The sequence below is a fragment of the Polychytrium aggregatum genome, assembly GCF_025602895.1.
Source record: "Polychytrium aggregatum strain JEL109 chromosome Unknown BJ171scaffold_57, whole genome shotgun sequence".
In the NCBI taxonomy this organism is placed as follows: Eukaryota; Fungi; Chytridiomycota; class Chytridiomycetes; order Polychytriales; genus Polychytrium; species Polychytrium aggregatum.
This window is the reverse complement of record NW_026516259.1, coordinates 122,142-140,876: the sequence shown is the minus strand read 5'-3', so window position 1 is coordinate 140,876 and position 18,735 is coordinate 122,142. Positions and strand designations below refer to the sequence as shown.

At 58.5% G+C, this 18,735-nt stretch overlaps 5 protein-coding genes across 5 annotated transcripts; 4 read left to right on the top strand and 1 right to left on the bottom strand.

Moving 5' to 3' along the window:
- The first annotated feature begins 110 nt into the window (after positions 1 to 110).
- Positions 111 to 1,125, top strand: BJ171DRAFT_525040 (chaperonin 10-like protein). The gene is made up of 3 exons (XM_053112625.1): positions 111 to 146; positions 443 to 601; positions 740 to 1,125. Exons 1-3 carry the CDS (start codon positions 144 to 146, stop codon positions 881 to 883), a joined length of 306 nt encoding a protein of 101 aa, XP_052962502.1. The 5' UTR covers positions 111 to 143; the 3' UTR covers positions 884 to 1,125.
- Positions 1,126 to 1,303: 178 nt separating this feature from the next.
- Positions 1,304 to 3,974, top strand: BJ171DRAFT_525038 (uncharacterized protein). Its single transcript, XM_053112624.1, has 6 exons — positions 1,304 to 1,339; positions 1,481 to 1,849; positions 1,986 to 2,115; positions 2,388 to 2,558; positions 2,654 to 2,926; positions 3,155 to 3,974. Exons 2-6 carry the CDS (start codon positions 1,526 to 1,528, stop codon positions 3,919 to 3,921), a joined length of 1,665 nt encoding a protein of 554 aa, XP_052962501.1. The 5' UTR covers positions 1,304 to 1,339; positions 1,481 to 1,525; the 3' UTR covers positions 3,922 to 3,974.
- Positions 3,975 to 4,137: 163 nt separating this feature from the next.
- On the top strand, positions 4,138 to 10,074 carry BJ171DRAFT_571599 (CBF/Mak21 family-domain-containing protein). Its single transcript, XM_053113686.1, has 12 exons — positions 4,138 to 4,214; positions 4,395 to 4,638; positions 4,751 to 4,921; positions 5,047 to 5,505; positions 5,634 to 5,790; positions 5,903 to 6,261; positions 6,379 to 6,498; positions 6,626 to 7,140; positions 7,362 to 7,467; positions 7,635 to 8,069; positions 8,260 to 8,622; positions 8,820 to 10,074. Exons 2-12 carry the CDS (start codon positions 4,444 to 4,446, stop codon positions 9,855 to 9,857), a joined length of 3,918 nt encoding a protein of 1,305 aa, XP_052962500.1. The 5' UTR covers positions 4,138 to 4,214; positions 4,395 to 4,443; the 3' UTR covers positions 9,858 to 10,074.
- A 16-nt stretch (positions 10,075 to 10,090) lies between these two features.
- On the bottom strand, positions 10,091 to 14,790 carry BJ171DRAFT_447184 (carbamoyl-phosphate synthase L chain, ATP binding domain-containing protein). The gene is made up of 18 exons (XM_053108195.1): positions 14,660 to 14,790; positions 14,314 to 14,416; positions 13,952 to 14,103; positions 13,656 to 13,751; positions 13,420 to 13,541; positions 13,168 to 13,315; positions 13,054 to 13,080; positions 12,881 to 12,975; positions 12,636 to 12,747; positions 12,316 to 12,528; positions 12,054 to 12,148; positions 11,748 to 11,946; positions 11,557 to 11,649; positions 11,270 to 11,393; positions 10,977 to 11,113; positions 10,597 to 10,854; positions 10,402 to 10,473; positions 10,091 to 10,278 (listed from the first exon to the last, which is right to left on the bottom strand). The coding sequence occupies exons 2-18, from the start codon at positions 14,414 to 14,416 to the stop codon at positions 10,159 to 10,161; spliced, it is 2,166 nt and encodes a 721-aa protein (XP_052962499.1). The 5' UTR covers positions 14,660 to 14,790; the 3' UTR covers positions 10,091 to 10,158.
- A 2,236-nt stretch (positions 14,791 to 17,026) lies between these two features.
- On the top strand, positions 17,027 to 18,322 carry BJ171DRAFT_429451 (protein KIN-1; the record flags this gene model as incomplete). The annotated part of the gene is made up of 2 exons (XM_053107876.1): positions 17,027 to 17,440; positions 17,645 to 18,322. The coding sequence occupies 2 exons, from the start codon at positions 17,027 to 17,029 to the stop codon at positions 18,320 to 18,322; spliced, it is 1,092 nt and encodes a 363-aa protein (XP_052962498.1).
- Positions 18,323 to 18,735: the final 413 nt, after the last annotated feature.

Below are 18,735 nucleotides of genomic sequence, written 5' to 3'. Positions count from 1 at the left end.
AGAACCCCACAGAACCAGTGCCGCACTCGGGTTTGTCCGCGGGCCTGGGCTGCGCGCCTGGCATAAATTTCGGCCTGGTTTGCTTTTCGATCGGGCTCGTCTCGCCGTCTCCCAGATCGTCCTGCCCAACAGCATCCGCCGCCATGGTGAGTGCCTGCGCTGCTGCCCGATCGAACCTGTCGCTGTTCCCCGAGCACGTGTGCTGGCTGGTCTTGCCGAGCATATGCTGACGGATTCTGTCGACCGCGACTGCTGGCTGATCTTGTCCATCCGATCTTGCCGATCCGGGCTTGTCCTGGTGGAATTGTCCGTCGGCCAACTCACCTCTCAACCGATCCATCACCATCATCGCCCAACTGCCACGGATCTGTCGATGCAACTGCCTTCGTCTCCCCTCTCCGCGATATCTGATCTGCTCCGGCATCCGATCGGCTGACACCAGTCCACCATCAAGCGCATCATTCCTCTCCTCGACCGTGTCCTGGTCCAGCGCATCAAGGCCCAGGAGCGCACTGCCTCGGGTATCTTCATCCCCGAGAAGGCCCAGGAGACCCTCAACGAGGGCATTGTCATGGCTGTCGGCCCCGGTGCCCCTGACAAGGTACGCTCTCTCCGTTCCCGTTGCCCTGGGTCATTCAGGCCGGCCCAGATCATGGGCGACATGCCCCAGATCCGCTTGAACCACGGATACACGCTCTCACCGCTGGTCTAACCCATCTCTCCAACCCTGCACCAATAGAACGGAGTCACCCACCCCTGCTCTGTCAAGGAGGGCGATCGCATCCTGCTTCCTCCCTTTGGCGGCAACACCGTCAAGCTCGGCAGCGAGGAGTACCTTCTGTACCGCGATAACGAGATCTTGGCCAAGCTCCTTGAAAAATAAGCATCTCTCCCCCTACGACTACGCGCCATCGGTCCTCTCGACTCCATGGCCGTGCTCGCCGACTGTCTGGAACTGACGGTGCTCCGCCACCACATCCCCAAAACGCTGTCCTGGCCAGGCTGGTGCTCAGCGCGATCTGGAGAATTTAGACCGGGAGCCGTGGCCATGCCCATCCGCACTGCCCTCTTTGTGCCTCTGTAATATCCCATCGCCTTCCCAATACATCCCATCTTTAAACGCAATTGCGTCCCCGGCGTCTGTCGGCCTGCTCATCGGCGACCTGCGTCGCTGCATGTCGCCGGCATTGTCAGAGCCAGTCAGCATCCGCCTGCATCACGCACGTGACCGATAAGGTTCCTGGCCCTGCCAATCAGCCGCAGAACATCCGCCGCTATCATCGTTTTTGCTTTTGCCAGGCAACCCGCAGCGTCCTTCGACCTGATCCTGCCCGGCTCGGTATGTGTCCAGGGACCATCGTGCGTCGGTCCACGGCCCAGAGCATCAATACACAGGCCGGCCGCAGTGTACCGGCGGCCACCAGGGCGTATCGACCACGCTGACGTTTGATTTGCGGGTGCTTTATCGCTGCTGGCACAGGTTGCTGCTCTGCCATCGCCGCTCTCCATCAAAGATCCAGCCGTCATGTTGTGCAAGTCACTCTCTTCCCAGTTGGCGATCCGCCTGGCCAGACGCCCGGCCCCTCTGAGGGTCCTCCAGCTCGCGGCGCAAACCGCTGCTGCTGCATATCCTTCGCTCGCTCCTGTGCCGACGACCCGGCTCTTCTCGACCTCCCCGGCCATCCTCGGTGGTGCCGATGGAAAGCTGTACACCGTCGACAAGTTCCCTCAGCTGAAGCGCAATCCAAAGTTCAAGGCTGTGGATAGCCAGGACCTGGAGCACTTCCGATCCATCATCGGTCCGCAAGGCGTTCTGACCGACAAGGACGAAATCGAGCCGTTCAACGAGGTATCCACACGTTCGGCCTTTGCAAGCAAATCTCGATCGAATTCGATCGTGCACAGAGGCGAGCGAGTGCCAGGAAAAGCACGACGCTGACGGCTCTAATCAAATGCGCTGCGGACTGGCTCTCGATTTCCCTCAGGACTGGCTCCGAAAGTACCGCGGAAAGACCACCGTCGTGCTGCGTCCCAAGACCTCCCAGCAGGTGGCCGACATTCTCAAGTACTGCAACTCGCAGTCTCTTGCCGTAGTCCCACAGGGCGGCAATACCGGTGAGTTCCCTGTGGCCATGTACTGTCACCTCGGTGCATGCGAGGCACACAGTGCGATGAACACTCTTGCGCGAGTGCTCTCGTTGAGGCCCATCGTGCGAATACGACATCTCGTTGAGGTCCACCATGCAAATACGACATCTCGTTGAGGCCCATCGTGCGAATACGACATCTCGTTGAGGTCCACCATGCAAATACCACCCAATTGCCTCTTTGACGGGCGGCACACGTTGCACACTCCAACGCTCACCCCAATGTGCATCCACTGCCAGGGCTTGTCGGAGGAAGCGTGCCCGTGTTTGACGAAATCGTCATCAGCACCCAACTCATGAACGAGATTGAATCGTTTGACGAAGTCTCGGGCATCCTGACCTGCCAGGCTGGCTGTGTGCTCGAGAAGCTGGACGACTGGCTCGCCGAAAAGGGTTACATGATGCCCCTGGGTATGTGCCTTTGCTGTAAACGCATTTAATACCCGTCCGTGAACACACCCGCCCGTCCTTTAACTGCGCCTGCTCGACCCAATGTCGCTCGACAGACCTCGGTGCCAAGGGCAGCTGCCACATCGGCGGTAACGTCGCCACCAACGCTGGCGGCATTCGTCTCCTGCGATATGGCTCCCTCCATGGCACCGTTCTGTCCCTGGAGGTCGCCACTGCCGACGGATCCCTGATGGAACTGGGCAAGCCCTTGAGAAAGGACAACACGGGCCTGGACCTCAAGCATCTGTTTGTGGGCTCCGAGGGCGTCCTCGGCATGATCACCAAGGTTTCAATTCTGACTCCCAAGCGCAGCTCGGCAGTCAATGTCGGTGAGTATCGATGGCCGTGGTTTCTTTGAACTTCCTCCCGATCCAAGTTTCCGGTGCACCGTCATCTTCCTGGCCCCTCCCCCGACATCCGATCTCGCCTGGTGTTCTGTCCTGCAGCTGGTGGTAGTGCAGATCAGCTTGCCGCTGTATCCATCTTCGATATTGACATCGAGCCACTGATCCCATTGCTGCGACACGCTGCCCGTCGCCTGTGCCGCGGCGAATCAGCCATGTTTGCTCTCAAGGACTTTAACGCCGTCCAGGAGGCTTTCAAGCGCGCAAAGTCCAACCTCTCCGAGATCCTCTCGGCCTATGAGTTCTTTGACTCGGCCTCCTTCAGCCTCGTCCAGAAGCACCTCCATATCCGTGACCCCTTCTCGCAAACGGCGCCGTGCTATGTCCTGATTGAGACCTCGGGCTCGAACAAGGAGCACGACGACGAAAAGCTGGCCTCTTTCCTCGAGAACCTCATGGAGGACGGCATCATCGAGGACGGTGTCCTGGCCCAGGATAGCACGCAGATGCATGCCTTCTGGAGCATCCGCGAGTCCATCTCGGAGGCCTGTGTCAAGGAAGGCGCCAACTTCAAGTACGATCTCTCGATGCCGGTGCCGTCCTTCTACGAACTGGTAGAGACTATGCGTGTGCGTCTGCAGGAGAAGGGCTTCTACGACCCGGCCAACCCGGGCGCCTCCGAAGCCTCGCCGGTCAAGCACGTCGTCGGCTTTGGACACATTGGCGACGGCAACCTGCATCTGAATATTGTCACGTCGCACTACTCCAAGTCTGTGGAGAAGGCCATCGAGCCGTATGTGTACGAGTGGACCGGCGGAAAGCACGGCAGTATCTCTGCCGAGCACGGCCTGGGCCTCATGAAGGCCGACTACCTCGGCTACTCCAAGTCGCCGGAGATGATTGCGTACATGAAGAAGATCAAGGATCTGTTTGATCCCAAGGGCATCCTCAATCCGTACAAGTACCTGCCCAGCCAGTGAGACACTGTGGCTCTTCCACAGACGCATCCGAATAAACACAACTTGGTTCCGTCGCCAGCAGGGCCGACTCAGTGCAGATGGCGCTCCGTCGATGGCATTGCCAGGCACGTCGTGCTGTGGAGTGAGGAATGAACTGCCGTGCGCAGCCAGCATACTTTTTTTTTGTTGTCGCCGGTCCAAAAACGACACCGGCGCGACCAGAGTGCTTCCCCAGCACCATCACCGTCGCTCGAGCACCCCAACCAACTTCCGGCCTGACGATACCGGCCAGCTGCGAGTCGCCGAGACACACAGTACGCATCGTCCCGCGCCGACCGCGGTCATCCCTCTGCACATCGCTTATCGCTTTGCCCACTCTTTCTCGTCCTGCTCGGATATCATCGCGCCCCGTCCGAGGCAGACACCATCACCCACAGCGCTCGCTCCCGATCTGGTCTCGCAGCTGCATCTGGTCTGACTAGCACCGGCCCTAGCCCTCTATCTCTCTCTCTCTACTCTCGAATTCACTTCAAAGGCTTCTTCATGTCGCTCGCGGGCTCGGATGAACTGAAACAGCTGGCGGCCGCCGTCGCGGCTGCTGCACCCACCCCCAAACGGTCCGGAAAGGCCGCTCAGAAGGCCGTCCAGAAGGCCGATGCCAGCGCCGGAAGCCTATCCGGTAATTCGCCAAAACCCAAGGACAAGAACAAGGGACCGGGCAAGCAGACCAGCAAACCGGTGGGTATCGATGTCGATGAGGGAGCGTCTCCAAGCTGCCCTGTTCCAGCGCAATCGCCAACAGTCGGATGCCCTTATCTGGCATGCTGATCGGACCTGTCCTTTGGTGCAGAAAGGAACTGCGGTACTGCTGGAAGAAATCAAGGCACTTGGGGGTAACGAACGAGACTTGGATCTGCTGGACGAAGTCCTGAGCGGCTCCGAGGTCGACGAGGAAGAGGCGGCGGCCATCAAGAAAAAGAAGGACGAAAGGAAGCTCAACAAAGCCAAGATCGACGAGCAGGTACAGCCCCTGATCCACCACCAGCCAGACCTTCCGAGAGCGGGAAGGAAGAGGGTTCCCTCACGTCTGCTTCGTGGTCGTCTCCAGATAATGGGTTTTAAATACGGATTCTGGTGGTCGGGCAGGGCATCTTGGCCGAACTGCAGGCATTCTTCAGCAAGGATCTGAAGATGGATCCAAAAAAATCGATGATCGCGGTCGTTGGCGACGATGAAGAAAGTGACGAGAACGAGGATGCCGATGAAGAACAGGACGCGCCGGCTCCAAAGAGCGCCGCTAAGGATGCTGCCAAGGGAGCCAAGGGAGCCAAGGACGGCGCAAAGAACACCAAAGATGTCGAGAAGGCAGCCAAGGATGCCACCAAGGGCTCCAAAGACCAGAAGAAGGAGGAGACTAAGAAGGACGGCAAGGGCGATACCGGCAAAAAGGAGCAGAACCCCGACAGTTCCAAGAAGGAATCTGCAAAACAAAAGGCAGGCGACTCTGTCAACCAAGCGAGCACCATGGACTCAGTGTCGCTGAAGAAGCACATGCAGAGCTTGCTGGAAGGCAATCACAACGAGGCCAAGTCCTCCAAGAAAACGGTGAGGATATGTCGCATGCATCCGGATATTCAGCCGCGAGGAGATCCAAAGGCACTCTGGGACATACCGAGCTAGTGCATCGACCTTCCCTCGACTGATCGGAATACCCTGCTCTCTTGGTCTGGCAGCTCATCGATCCTGTCAGTTTGTGGCACACCATTCCCCTTGCCTCGGTGGGCGATGCTAAAGCCGCTGAGCCAAACGCAAGCCTGGAGAGCCAGATCAGTCAGCTCTACGAGAAGGGCAAGGCTCTGCTCGACCAAGACATTGAAAAATACGAAACTGGTACGCTCGATCTCTCGGTGGGGCTGGATAGCAGGCCGCCTGGGCAGCAGACCCGGAATCAGGAAGTGGTACTGCCGAATGCTCCCTACTGACGAGGTTTCGCGTGCTCTAGAGAAATCCATGTCGACTGCCGACAAAGATTTCATCTCCACCGTCCTGCGATCCGGTACCACAAACGACAAATGCTCGGCCCTGACTCTGCTCATCCAGGAGTCGCCCTGCCACACGCTCCATCTGCTGCGAGACCAGCTGGTGCACGGCATGGCCCGCAAGAAGGCTCGAAGAGAGGCCCTGATGGCGATTGATGCCGTCAAGGACCTGCTGCTCGGCACGCTTCTGCCGGACCGCAAGCTTCGGTACTTCCGTGACCAGCCGCTCTTCAGCAGCAAGGTGACTCACAAGCACCTCGCGCTGTGGTACTTTGAGGACTCTCTGAAGAAGCTCTACTTTGAGTTCCTCCAGCTGCTTGAGGTAGGTCGGCATTTCGTGCACCCGGATATGAATCTAGGCCAAACAAAGCAGGCGAACAATGGCGATGCAGGATCTGCCCAGCAAAAGCAACTCACTTGCATGTCTTTGCGATCCCAGGAACTCGCCAAGGATGTCCTCCAGCACGTCAAGAACAGGGTCCTGACACATATTCACGACCTGCTGGCCGCCAAGCCAGAGCAGGAGCAGAATCTGCTCGCCCTGCTTGTGAACAAGCTGGTAAGCTATCGCCGAGTTGCTGGCACTTGGGTTCCGGTGAAGTGCTAAGCTGTGTGTGTGGAGTGGTCGACAGAGCCGTTGAATTGCAATGGGCTCATCACTGCTCTCCCTCTCTTTACGACCCCAGGGCGACCAAGACCGCAAGCTCGCCTCAAAAGCCACACAGCTGCTCTCCAAACTGCTCGTCGCTCACCCCGCCATGAAGAGCGTCGTCATTGGCGAAATCGAGCAGCTGATTTTCCGAGCCAACATCCAGGACCGTGCGCGCTACTATTCCATCACCTTTCTCAATCAGATCGTGCTGACCCACAAGGAGGGCGATGTCATTGCGGCCAACAAGCTGATTGCCATCTACTTTATGATCTTCGAGGAGCTTGTCCGCAAGCTCCGTGACGAGAACGAGGCCGAGGCCGAGGGCAAGGACGACAAGGAGCAGTCCGCAGAGAAGACCAAGACCAAAGCGCGATGGAGGAACTCGGGCGGCAAGAAGGGCAAAGGCGGCAAGACGCAGCAGCAACAGAGCAAGAAGACCGCACACGACCAAGCCCGTCTGATGTCCGATGGAATCGACTCAAAGATGTTGGCTGCGCTCCTGACGGGTGTCAACCGCGCATTCCCGTACGCCAAGATCGAAGAGGAAGTGTATGTACCTGTCCGTCGTCTTGTCGTCATGTCGTCTTGTGGCTGATGGAAACAGAATCGATGTGCCGACGCAGATGGCTTGGTGGCTTGGCGGACCAAAGGCATCGGATTTGCCGTCAGACAACTTCGCCTGCGTACCGATCTTTCCATCATCACGAATGGTGCGCCTTTCGCTGACTGTGTCCCCTCCCATTCTTATCTGTCGCGGATTGCGATCTCAGGTTCGAGAAGCACATGGACACACTCTTCACCATCTCTCACATTGGAAGCTTCAACACCTCGATCCAGGCTCTGACCTTGGTCTTCCAAGTCCTGACAAATCGCGAGGTTCGTGCCGCTGTTGCATTTTCGTCAGAGCCATTCCCTCGTGGCTGTACACTATCGATAAGCTACATAGAATCAAACCAATTTATCGCTCCGCTTCCGTGTCTCGGACCAACCTAACAACATCACTTTCTGTCGGTGTCTTTGTCTCTGGCCTCTGGTGGTAACAGTCGATCAGCGATCGCTTCTACCGCGCGCTCTATGACTCTCTCACCGATGCTCGCCTCTACCATGCGTCCAAGCAAGCCATGTATCTCAACCTCCTGTACCGGGCGCTGAACAGCGACACCTCGGAGAAGCGTATCAAGAGCTTTGTCAAGCGCATCATCCAAACATGCGGACACGCCGATGTGCCGTTCACCTGTGCAAGCCTGTTCCTGATCAGCGAAATCTGCAAGAGCCGAAAGTCTCTGTGGCTGATGGTCACCCAGCCCGAGGAGAACGACTCGGTTGAGGAATTCAAGGACGCTGACGATGGCGATGGCAACAGTCGATCGCAGTCCGCCGAAAACGAGAACGGCGACGGCAAGCGCACTGGACATTACAACGGCCGAAACCGCGATCCGCTTTATACGCATGCCGAGGACACGTGTCTATGGGAGCTGGTGAGTGCTGCCGTCGAAGCCACATTGCTTGCTGCTCGCTGTCTGTGTTCGGCAGCGATCTTGCGCACTGCCGAGGCATTTGCACGGCCCACAAGTGTGGAAGGTCCGCGGCTGATTTTGGATGTGTGATTCAGCTGTGGACTGGAGGACGAGTGGGGCCATCTCAACACTAACACGAATGCGCTCACAGTGCCTGTTCAGCAACCACTTCCATCCGACCGTCAGTCTGTACGCCAGCACCCTCCTTGCCGGCACCCCGATCACACTCGCACCCGGAACCATCAACTACGACCCCCTGCAAAACCACACCCTGACTCGATTCCTGGATCGGTTCGTGTACAAGAACCCAAAGAAGGTGGCGACACCCTACAAGGGCACCTCGCTCATGCAGCCCCGGCCTGGACAAAAGTCAGACGGCCTTTTGGTCCAGGGCGGCAAGAAGCGGGATGTACTGATCGATGTCGGCGAGACCGGTGGCTCCAAGATTCGTCTGGACGACAAGCCCGTGACCGAGGTTGACTGGGGAACCCGCAAGTCGATTGCGGCTGATGAGGTGGTGTATCGACAGAACCGCCGCCAGCGACCATGTGTTTTGTTCTGTTTTTGTTTTTGCTTTGTGTGTGGCATGTTTGTAGAAGACGCGCGAGCTGCCTGTGGCGGGATCGTTGATGGATGATCGGGCACTGAGCTTGGCTCCTTTCGCATCATGTGCAATCACTCACGCCCGCTCATACACAAACGCAACCACAGGCCTTCTTCCGGCAATACTTTATCGAAAGGACTCGTCGACAGCAAGAGGATCTCAAGAAGCACAAAAAGACCCGCAAGGCCAAGACCGAGGACGAGGATATCGGTGGCGGCGACGACGAAGACGACGGGGATGAGATGGACGAAGACGAGGTCTGGGATGCCATGGCCAAGAGCGCTGGATTCCCCAAGCTGGAAGATGGCGAGGATGAAGACGAAGAGATGGACCAAGACGAGTTTGACCGCCTCATGAAAGAGCACGCCTCGGACAACGACGAAGAAGATAATGACGACGATGACGATGGCGAGGGTGCCGAGATCGACAGCGCCGACGAAATGGCTGCCTGGGCTGGCGATGATCTGGTTGACGACGAAGCTGTCGCTGACGATGACGAAGATGACGACGACGATGACGAAGCCGCCGCCGACGGTGATGAAGCTGCGGACGAGGACGCCTGGAGCGACATTGACAAGGACGAGGACAAGGACGAGGATGAGGGCGAGGGCGACGCCAACGCTGAAGACGAAGAGGACGATGATATTGACTTTGACTACGGCGCCTCCGACGAGGACGACGATACTGCCGCTGCCGACGAAGACGACGAGACACCAGCCTCAAAGGCATCCAAGAAGGCCGACGACAAGAAGATTCCCAGTCGCATCCGACGGCTTGCCCAGAAGGCTGCGAGCCTGGGTTACCGCGGCGACTACTTTACCCGGCCCCGCAGCCAGGTCGGCGACGATTTTGGCGGCGGCGACTTTGCCTCTCTGGATGACTTTGATGACTTGATCACCCAGTTCGAGCACGAGGGCGAGGACGATGGTGGTCGTGAACTCGGCGACTATGCCCAGACGGTCGGCGGGTCCACCAAACGCAAACCCAAGCAGCAACAGCAGCAGCAACAACAACAGCAGCAGCAGCGACCAGGCAAACCGTCCAAGTCGCCAGTCAGCTCAAAGAAGCGGAAACTCGACCAGGACGAGAACGAGTCCCAGGGCTTGCCAAAGTCCAAGAAACAAGGGAAGAAGAAGAAGAACTGAATACGGCGACGGTACAACCGTGGTTCCGTCGGCTGTGATTGCGTTTTGGCCCGGGACGACGGGCCATGGCAAGGGATGCAGTACCATCGACGTGTCTGAGGATTTAGATGGCTTTCTCCTCCTCTTCCCTCTCATTTGCTCTGAATACAGCTTATCATACAGCGAGTCGATCCAGAGGATGGACTGTGCAGTGGCAACTCGTGAACAGCAGGCGCTGCCTCCTCCCCCTTTACTTGTTGAGAAAGTCACTGTATTTCGGAGAGTCCTGACGCAGACAACTGCTTCGCTCCCTGCAAACTGGTTACGAGTCGCGGGTCTCGCTGTCCTCGAAGCTGAGAAGCGACTTCTTTTCGCCTACGAGATCACCGACGCTGAAGTGGATCTTCTTTATGACACCGTCCTGGGGCGACTTGATGACATGCTGCAGCACGAAGACGCAAAGTGCGAGGGTGATGGGCGGCGTCAGCGACCAACGACTCGCATGAACCAAGCTCGAGGGGAGGAGAGGAGCAATCGGGACCACTCTGCATCTGCCCTGTCTTACCTCCATCTTCATGGCTTCCAGCACAACCAGCGGCTGGCCCTTGACAACCTTTTGTCCAGGCTGGACGTTGATCTGGATCCGAGAGCAAAGATCGTCAAGCGTGAGGACGTGTGGCTCCGTCGCTCCCAGCACTTTTGCTGATCACCCATACACGTCAAGCGACTGCAGTAAATGTGCTCGCAGCCGGCTCCTCACCTGAGAAATCTTGCACGGCATCGGGGTGCGCACACCACCAGTGTCGTGCTTGTGGTGGTCGTCGTCGTACTCGACCTCTGGGACGGCAAAGGTTCGCTTGGTGCCATCCAGGAAGACAACCACCTCGCTGCCGTTCTGCACCACGGTGCTTTGGATCTTGCGGTCGCCAATGTGGGCAACCAGCAGCGTCTCGCGTGTGTCGTTCAGCTCGAGACGGACATTCGTCAGCGTGGTCTTGGCGCCGGTCGAATCTGTCACCTAGAGGATCCAGAAGATATGATATGGTTCAGATATGCGTCTTGGCATGCATTCTAGCAACTATCGAGCTATCCAGCAGTCGGATTGGCACAGGTCCAGCAAACCAGCATGCATTGCCATACCTCGACGTTGTATTCGTTGCCGGTGAGATACTCAAACTCGACAACGACCTCCTTTTCGCCCTCGAGGAAAGTGAGCTTCTTGGTGTGGGTGTGGTTCAGACGCTGTCCCGCAAGGGTGCCCCAAGGGGAGAAGGGATCTGAAGCAGAGGCCAGAAGGAGGGGGGGAGATATTTGTGAGTATTATGTCGCAAACAGAAAGGGCGTTACGATATAATATGCTGGCGCATACTCGGGCCGGCTCGTCCGAGACGTTCGAGCCATATCTGAGCGCTACCGACAGCCTTGCTTCTCACCAGAAGTCATGGCGCGCTGAGCTTGCTCGCGGAGCAGTGCCTTGGCGACGAAGGACAACGCAGCCTGGGTCAGCACAACGGGGGAAGCGGGGTCCTGTGGCTTGAAGAGTGCCGACTCGTGTTTCTGAGTGTCGGCATCGAAGGAAAATGCAGGTTCATATGTTAGTGCCTGTGGACTGGTAAAGGGCGTCGGACGTGCAGGAGCGCTGCGGGGTCAGCGTGAGTATCCGCCAATGGACCGGAGGTGGGCTGCGCGCTCGATATCCGGTCGACAAGATAAGATGTACCTTGATGAATCCAGTGTCGACATCGCCACTGATGAATGCGGGATGCGAGGCCAGGGACTTGAGGAAGTCGATGTTGGTGTTCAGGCCGACAACCTACCAGCAAGAGGGCGGCAGAGTGAGCGAGTGTTCCGGCTCGGCAGTGCGACATCAGGATCCATCGTCCAGTCAGACATACAAGCCGTGCGACCCACCTCAAACTCATCCAGCGCCTTTCGAAGAGCGCGCAGGGCTTCGGTGCGATCCTGTCCGCGGACGACCAGCTTGGAGATCATAGGATCATAGTAGACGCTGACTTGGTCTCCTTGGCGAACACCCGTTTCGGCACGGAGACTATCGCTCGGGACTGGAGTTTTCATGTGGATGAGTGGCCCAGTGTCGGGCAGGAAGTTGCTGCGAGGGGAGGCAAGCAAAGGCGAGTCAGAACTCGGTGCGAGAACAAAGATATCCGCGGGCGCCGCAGGGTCCAACTCGGGCACCCTTCCCTCTTTCGGACTCACTTGGCGGGATTCTCGGCATAAATACGGGCCTCGAAGGCGTGGCCATCGAGACGAAGCTGTTCCTGGTTGAGGGGCAGGGGGTTGCCGGCGGCGACCTGGGGGCATTGTGTCGAAGCATAGATGAGCATCTTACTGCAAACATAGTCACGAACCTGCCTCTAGCATTGACCCAGACGCAAGCCTGTCGCAGCCAAAGGCGCTGACAACACGACAACTACAGCAGATAGGGTCTGCGGGCCAAGATGCAGTGCCTGAAACATACATCCAACTGCCAGTGCACCAAGTCGGTGGCCGTGACCATCTCGGTGACGGGGTGCTCGACTTGGAGGCGGGTGTTCATCTCCATAAAGTAGAACTCATTGGTGTCGGTGTCAAAGATGAACTCGACGGTGCCGGCGCCGACATAGTTGACGGCCTTGGCAGCAGCAACGGCCTTGGTGCCAAGAGAATGGCGGAGCTCGGGAGTCAGGCCGGGCTGGACCGATAGAAGGAACGCGATGGTGTTGTGTCAGATTGTGCTGCTGGCCAAAGTCGCATTGCGCTCTTGCCGGCAGTGAGTCGCTGTCCAGACCGGTGACTTACAGCAGGGGCCTCCTCCAGAACCTTTTGGTGGCGGCGCTGGACACTGCAGTCTCGCTCGAACAGATAGACGGCCTCTCCACCCTTGTCGGCAAAAACCTGGACTTCGATGTGGCTGAACAGGGTGGAATCGAAGGTGGAGTGTCGAATTAGCAGCATGAATGGATCTGGGGACTGGCCACAGTCGCTGCTGCAGCATCGACACCAGAGCTCGCATTTGTGGCATAGACTGGCGCCAGAAGACTCACCGGGGACGGAGGATGTACTTTTCGACAAGGACCTGGTCGTCGCCAAAGGATTTGATGGCCTCGCGACGAGCCGACTCGAGCATGGTATCAAAGTCCTATGTCCGTTTGCCTTGTGAGTGGATGTTGGTGACCAAACCGCGATGACGGGCTCAGGCATGGACCGCATGACCTACCTCGGCCTTCTCGACAATGCGCATGCCCTGCAGAGAGCGAACGATTCGTCAACAGCTGTACCATGGCGAGCGACTTCACCGACGCCCCATCTCGCCAGCGACGCCTGATCCCACCTTTCCACCGCCGCCCTTGATGGCCTTGATCAGGACGGGGTATCCGATTTGATCGGCTTCCTTCTTGAGGTGCTCCGCAGACTGGTTCTCGCCGTGATAGCCAGGCACGACGGGAACGTTGGCGCGGGTCATGATGATCTTGGACTCGCTGGAAATGGATGCGCTTTGGTGTCAGACAGGCAAGCGATGTCGACGAACCGCCAGGGACGAGCGATCCATACAGGATGGCCGACAAGTATATGCCTGCTGTACCTCTTGGATCCCATGTCGATGATGGCCTGGGGAGGTGGGCCGATGAAGACGAGGCTGGCCTCCTCGACCTTTTTAGCAAACTCGGCGTTCTCGGAAAGGAAGCCATAGCCTGGATGGATGGCCTGATCGACAGCCGTTCAGTAGAGAGCCAGAGTCTCGGGTTAGAGAGCCATCCACAGCAGCCCCCCGTCGTGGCAGGCAAAGGACGCACTGCACCAGTGGATACTTCGACTGACCTGGGCGTTGCTCTTCCTGGCCACGTCAATGATCTTGTCCATTCGCAGGTAACTCTCTGAGGAGGTCGCGGGGCCGATCAGATAGGCTTCATCGGCCTACAGGGCAAGCCGATCGTATGCCATGGTATCGACGGATGAGATCGAAAATGGGACAGCAGACACGATCCATTTGCAAGTGTGAGCGGTACATGCCAAAACCGGACGGGACGACTGAGAGCAAGTGCAATCCATATGCCGATCCCATCCAAGGTCCATCGACTCGTGCACGACCAGGGCTCTGCATCCGAGACTCTAACCATCTGGACATGCATCGAGTTTCGGTCGGCTTCGCTGTAGACGGCCACGGTCTTGATGCCGAGCTTTCTGGCCGTCTTCATCACACGGCATGCGATTTCGCCTCTGTTGGCGATCAGGATCTTGTCGAACAGAGGTTTGCGCGAAGAGACGTCTGGATGGCGACGGACAGGCGGACGGATGGTGGTTGGTACGTATGTGATCCATGGGTGTCGTGAATGCAGCGACAGACCACAGACACTACATATGTGCGGCTGGACAAAGGTTGCTCGAGTTGCGCCGAGAGCAGGGCCGTCCCCGCGGATCGTTTGATGAGCCTGTGCGAAACCCCAAGTCGCAGGAAGCGCCTCGATATCTGGCTTACCGGCAGCATTGGCAGTTGCATATTGCCGAGCGAATCTCTGCGACAGACCGGCATACGAGGCCGAGTGGAGCAGGCGGCTCCGGGCATGGACAAGACGGAACATCTGAAGTGAGACGAAGGAATCGATAGAGAACGACAAGACGAGGATATGCTATGAGTCGCAGAATGATATCACATGAAACGGCGGTTGTGTTGGATTGAGACAGTCAGAAGTAGCGATGTGCTTCATGCCTGGACGACTGGCCCCTCGGTGCCGCAGATCCCAGAGCACATGATACACAGCTCAATGCAGCACCGTACAGCAGCACATCGATGCGGAGCAAGGGCATCGGACATCAACACAGACCGTGATCGCGGCGGGAGCGGCAGGAGGGAAGCGATCGATCAACAGGGTTGCGCTGAGAGCCCAAGAGCAGACGACGATCGCAGCCAGGGAGCGACGCAGCGGGGCCGCGGCAGGGGCGGCTGCGTTGTGGGGAAAGCGCCGGCGATCCCGACACGCGTCGTCGTTCCGAAGGACGGCGTCGGGGCGCATCCCGGCACGCGTCCCGTGACGGCCGCGGCCATGTTGTGTTCATGTGCCAGGGGGGGGGTTGCGGGGCAGTTCATGGCTCGGTCTGGGCGACCCCATGTCGCCAGGACGGACACTTGCTCGGCGGACGAAGCAACTGCCGTGCACTAACTGCCGTGCATCAACTGCCGTGCATCAAATCAAATCAAATCAAACCCGGTCTTGGGGCCCTTCGAAGGTGCTCCGGCGCCTGGGCCAACCCGGCCACGCATTCCCACCCCCGTCCAAACCACACAGTTCCCATCCGCACTCTCATCCACACGCACGCCGCCTCCGATCAAGTGTTTCTTCCCAATCAGCGTGTCCCAAGCACGCCCGCTCCACTGTTCACTGCTGATGGCGTGAAACAGAAGCAGGATTTCCTTTGTGTTGGTCGCGGCAAACTGAAGCCAGTGGTCTCGATGTTCCAATGTGCAGAGCTGCATCTGTCTTGTTGGAGTAGCAAGCGATCTTCTTTTCAGCCCTGCCATCCCCGTGCGCACATCCACCACAACGACCGATAGCGACTCGACTGGCTCGACCGGCTCGCTCTGACGCAGCTTTGCTGTCTCCATCATCAGGCCGCATCCAAGCAACCGGCGGCTCCGTCTCAGCACCAGTTAGCACCTCAACAGCCCGCTCGCAGCGGTGCCTCCAAATCCCTGATCTTCGACAGCCACTCGGTTCTCACTACCGTCTCGGACGTTGCTGCTCGGCATGTCCCAGTCGACACCGCCGTCGAGTTCCCACGGCGTGCAGCTGCCGCCGCTGTCGCCCAACCCATCGGTGCGAGGCATCGTTGCCGCAAACTCACCAAAGAGCTCGCGGGCAACAACCCCTCGGACCACCAAACCTGTGCAGACCATCGACGAGGCAATCACCCGTCGGGACCAGCTCCTCCAGAACCGCCTGGCAGCCATCAAGTCCAACAAAATCGCGGCTCCTGTCCAGCCAGCCATTGGATTCACTCCCCCGGCCTCGGCCTCGGCTTCGGCTTCGACTTCAGCCTCGTTCGACCACAACAGGCATCTGCAGTACACTCATAGGGAGAATGCAAGAGAGAGCCCAGGCTCGTCTGCGTTTCAGATGACCCAGCAACCGCTTCCCCTGAAGACATTGGCAGGGCCGGTCGGAGCCAAATTGCTGATCATCGAGCCATCGCCCCAGTTTGGCGAGAGCAACAGTCTACTCGCTCCCTCTGCGAGGCCATTTCGAAAGGCGTCATCGGATGTCCATCTGCCGACCTCGGGGCAGAGCTCTCCTGAGGTTCTTTCGCTTCTGCGGACAGTGCCGGCAAAGGACAGCAGCCCGAGCCTGCTGGGTCGAGCTCCATCGGGTGAGAAAGACCAGCGAGTCCCAACGGGCTCCGCCGCGAGTCTCTCTGGAAGCACCAGCGCTGCCAGAGACGTCCGCACGCCAAAGTCCAAGTACCTGAAAGAAGACACTGCCCAGAGCACCGGTGATCTTGACACAGCGTCCAAGTACTCGCCCAACTCGCTGGCGTCCCCGCCGCAACCTCCCGGAGCAGCCTCCAAGTCACCCAACGTCGTGCGGCGATCCAAGGGCCTGACTCGAGCCGAAACCTTGCCCTCGAGCACTGCTATATCCGGGCCGGAGCTGAAGGCCAAGCTCAGCGGCATCGGCACCTTCACCAGCAACACATCGCTGGGCGCCGGCAGCCAGACTCTCTCGGACAAGTCGGCGCAGTCCTTTGGATCGTTTTCTTCCATCGACAGCGTCCCGTACTATCCTCTCGACTCTTCTGACATCAAGAAAACTCACAAGGAATCGCCGCCCCACACGCACGGACCGCACGAGACGAGACGGTCGCCCCTGCATATCGAGGTGCGCCTGGGCGAGGACTCGGAAAGGGATGTCTCGGCGACCTCGCTGGCATCCAGCTCCCAGGGGCTGGAGAACCAGGTGCCCGAGCTGCCCAAAGCCCAGGCGGTCGGCCCAGCAAGCACTTCCCAGACCACAGGCCATTCCCCTGCTTCTCACGACCCTGGCCCGATGCTGCTGGCGCAAACCCTCGCAGCCACCAATGTCCATCCGCTTGCCGGACACAAAAGTCACCAAAGCCTGCTCGAGACGCCCGAATATCGGCCACCGACTGCTAATGTGCCCGACATACAGCTGCAGGTCTCGTCCAGCACAGGCGATATGGACGTGCTTGCGAGCCAGGATCTGAATCCAGGATCGTCCCGCCAGCATGGCTCTAAGCAGAACGAAGCCAGCGATCCTGTCGAGGAGGAGCCGCCACCGCCGCCGCATTCGAAACGCACTCTGAAAGACTTTACGGTCGAGCGGACCCTTGGCAAGGGCGCCTTTGCACGAGTGCACCTGGTGCGATCCAAGGAAACGGCGACGCTGTATGCGATGAAGTGCATGCGAAAGGACCGTGTCCTCAAGACCCACCAGGTCGAGAATGTGATCAACGAGAGGAACCTCATGGCCCGACTCCGGTGTCCCTTCTTGGTGCCGTTCATCGAGAGCTTCCAGGACAACGAGCACCTGTACATCTTGGTCGAGTTCCTGGCGGGCGGCGACCTGTTCCACCTGCTGAGGCACCGACAGGTGAGAGGACTGGGAGTGCTCTGGGCTGGCCGACTTGGAGGGAATTGGGCAGTCGAGTGCAGCTGAGTGCAATCGGGTGCAGTCGGGTGCAGTCGAGTGCAGCGAGCGGGAGGAGGATCCGACAATCGATGTGAAGGTGCGGCTCCACATCAAGCCCGATTGACTGACGACAGCCGTGTGAAACGCAATCTAATGTCTCGGCAGATGTTTGACGAAGAAACGACCCAGTTCTATGGCTGCCAAGTGCTCTTGGCCCTGCACTACCTCCATCGCCACAAGATTGTCTTCCGAGACCTCAAGCCCGAGAACATCCTCCTGACGGCCGAGGGCAACGCCAAGCTCGGGGACTTTGGCTTTGCCAAGATCATCGAGGGCACCACAACGACCTTTTGCGGGACGCCAAGTTACATCCCACCGGAGATGCTGCAGCGCAAGCCATACGGATTCATGGTGGACTGGTGGGGCTACGGAGTGCTGCTGTTTGAGATGGCGAGCGGATGCAGCCCCTTCCAGAGCTGGACCTGCCAAAAGACGTACGAGCGCATCTTGTCCGGCAAGATCCAGTGGCCCCCGCCAGACCGCGGCCAGTGCTTCTCGGACAATCTCTTGGATCTGATCATCAAGCTCCTGGTGCTGGATCCGCGCCGCCGGGTGGGATACAAGGGCGACGGCGATGAGGTTCGGCGGCACCGCTGGTTTGCTGGGGTGGACTGGCGAAGCGTCAACGAGCGCAAGATCACCCCGCCCGATATCAGCAGCGATCGCCGGCTGTCACGCATTGGCGACTCGGTGGCCGGGGCACCGAGTCTCGGAATCCGGCTCAGCGAGTCCTCGGTGGCCGCCCGGAAGAGCACAATGGAGATTGCCTTTGAGGATTTCTGATTGAGGGGGGGGGCAGCAGGTCCTCTAATTGTCGCCATGCGGCGGAGGGCCCAGCATGGCTCGGCCATCGCCAATATAGGACTCGGTCATGTCCAGGAACCAACGATGCTCCGCCGTGTGAAGTGAGCAGCGAGGGTATCAAGGGGGTGGCTGTTCTGGAGCGAGACTTATTCGCCGTCATCGGTAGTAGTAAAGGGCATGTGATAGACAATACCATTGCGATCGCCATGGCCGTCGCCAAGGACCACTCGGCGGTTGCAGAGCGCGGCCAGAGACAACAGGGGCCTTGGTTGTTTCCCTTCCTCATGTCATACTCGATCACTGCCGCACCCCAGTCATGGTATCGTGCCGGTGTTTCCAGATGGCTGTCATGCCAAGTCACAGGCGATCACTGAGTGGAATGAGATGAGCGA

Bases quoted from the DNA above. Each gene is read 5' to 3' on its own strand.
- BJ171DRAFT_525040 (XM_053112625.1), top strand. The intron at 602-739 runs GTACGCTCTCTC...CTGCACCAATAG, and splicing joins GCCCCGGTGCCCCTGACAAG to AACGGAGTCACCCACCCCTG.
- BJ171DRAFT_525038 (XM_053112624.1), top strand. From the start codon at position 1,526: ATGTTGTGCAAGTCACTCTCTTCCCAGTTGGCGATCCGCCTGGCCAGA. The intron at 1,850-1,985 runs GTATCCACACGT...GATTTCCCTCAG, and splicing joins AAATCGAGCCGTTCAACGAG to GACTGGCTCCGAAAGTACCG. The intron at 2,927-3,154 runs GTGAGTATCGAT...GCGGCGAATCAG, and splicing joins CAGCTCGGCAGTCAATGTCG to CCATGTTTGCTCTCAAGGAC.
- BJ171DRAFT_571599 (XM_053113686.1), top strand. From the start codon at position 4,444: ATGTCGCTCGCGGGCTCGGATGAACTGAAACAGCTGGCGGCCGCCGTC. The intron at 4,922-5,046 runs GTACAGCCCCTG...GTGGTCGGGCAG, and splicing joins AAGCCAAGATCGACGAGCAG to GGCATCTTGGCCGAACTGCA. The intron at 6,499-6,625 runs GTAAGCTATCGC...TTACGACCCCAG, and splicing joins CCCTGCTTGTGAACAAGCTG to GGCGACCAAGACCGCAAGCT.
- BJ171DRAFT_447184 (XM_053108195.1), bottom strand. From the start codon at position 14,416: ATGTTCCGTCTTGTCCATGCCCGGAGCCGCCTGCTCCACTCGGCCTCG. The intron at 13,542-13,655 runs GTCAGTCGAAGT...GCTGTCGATCAG, and splicing joins CCAGGAAGAGCAACGCCCAG to GCCATCCATCCAGGCTATGG. The intron at 12,976-13,053 runs GTAGGTCATGCG...AAACGGACATAG, and splicing joins GCATTGTCGAGAAGGCCGAG to GACTTTGATACCATGCTCGA.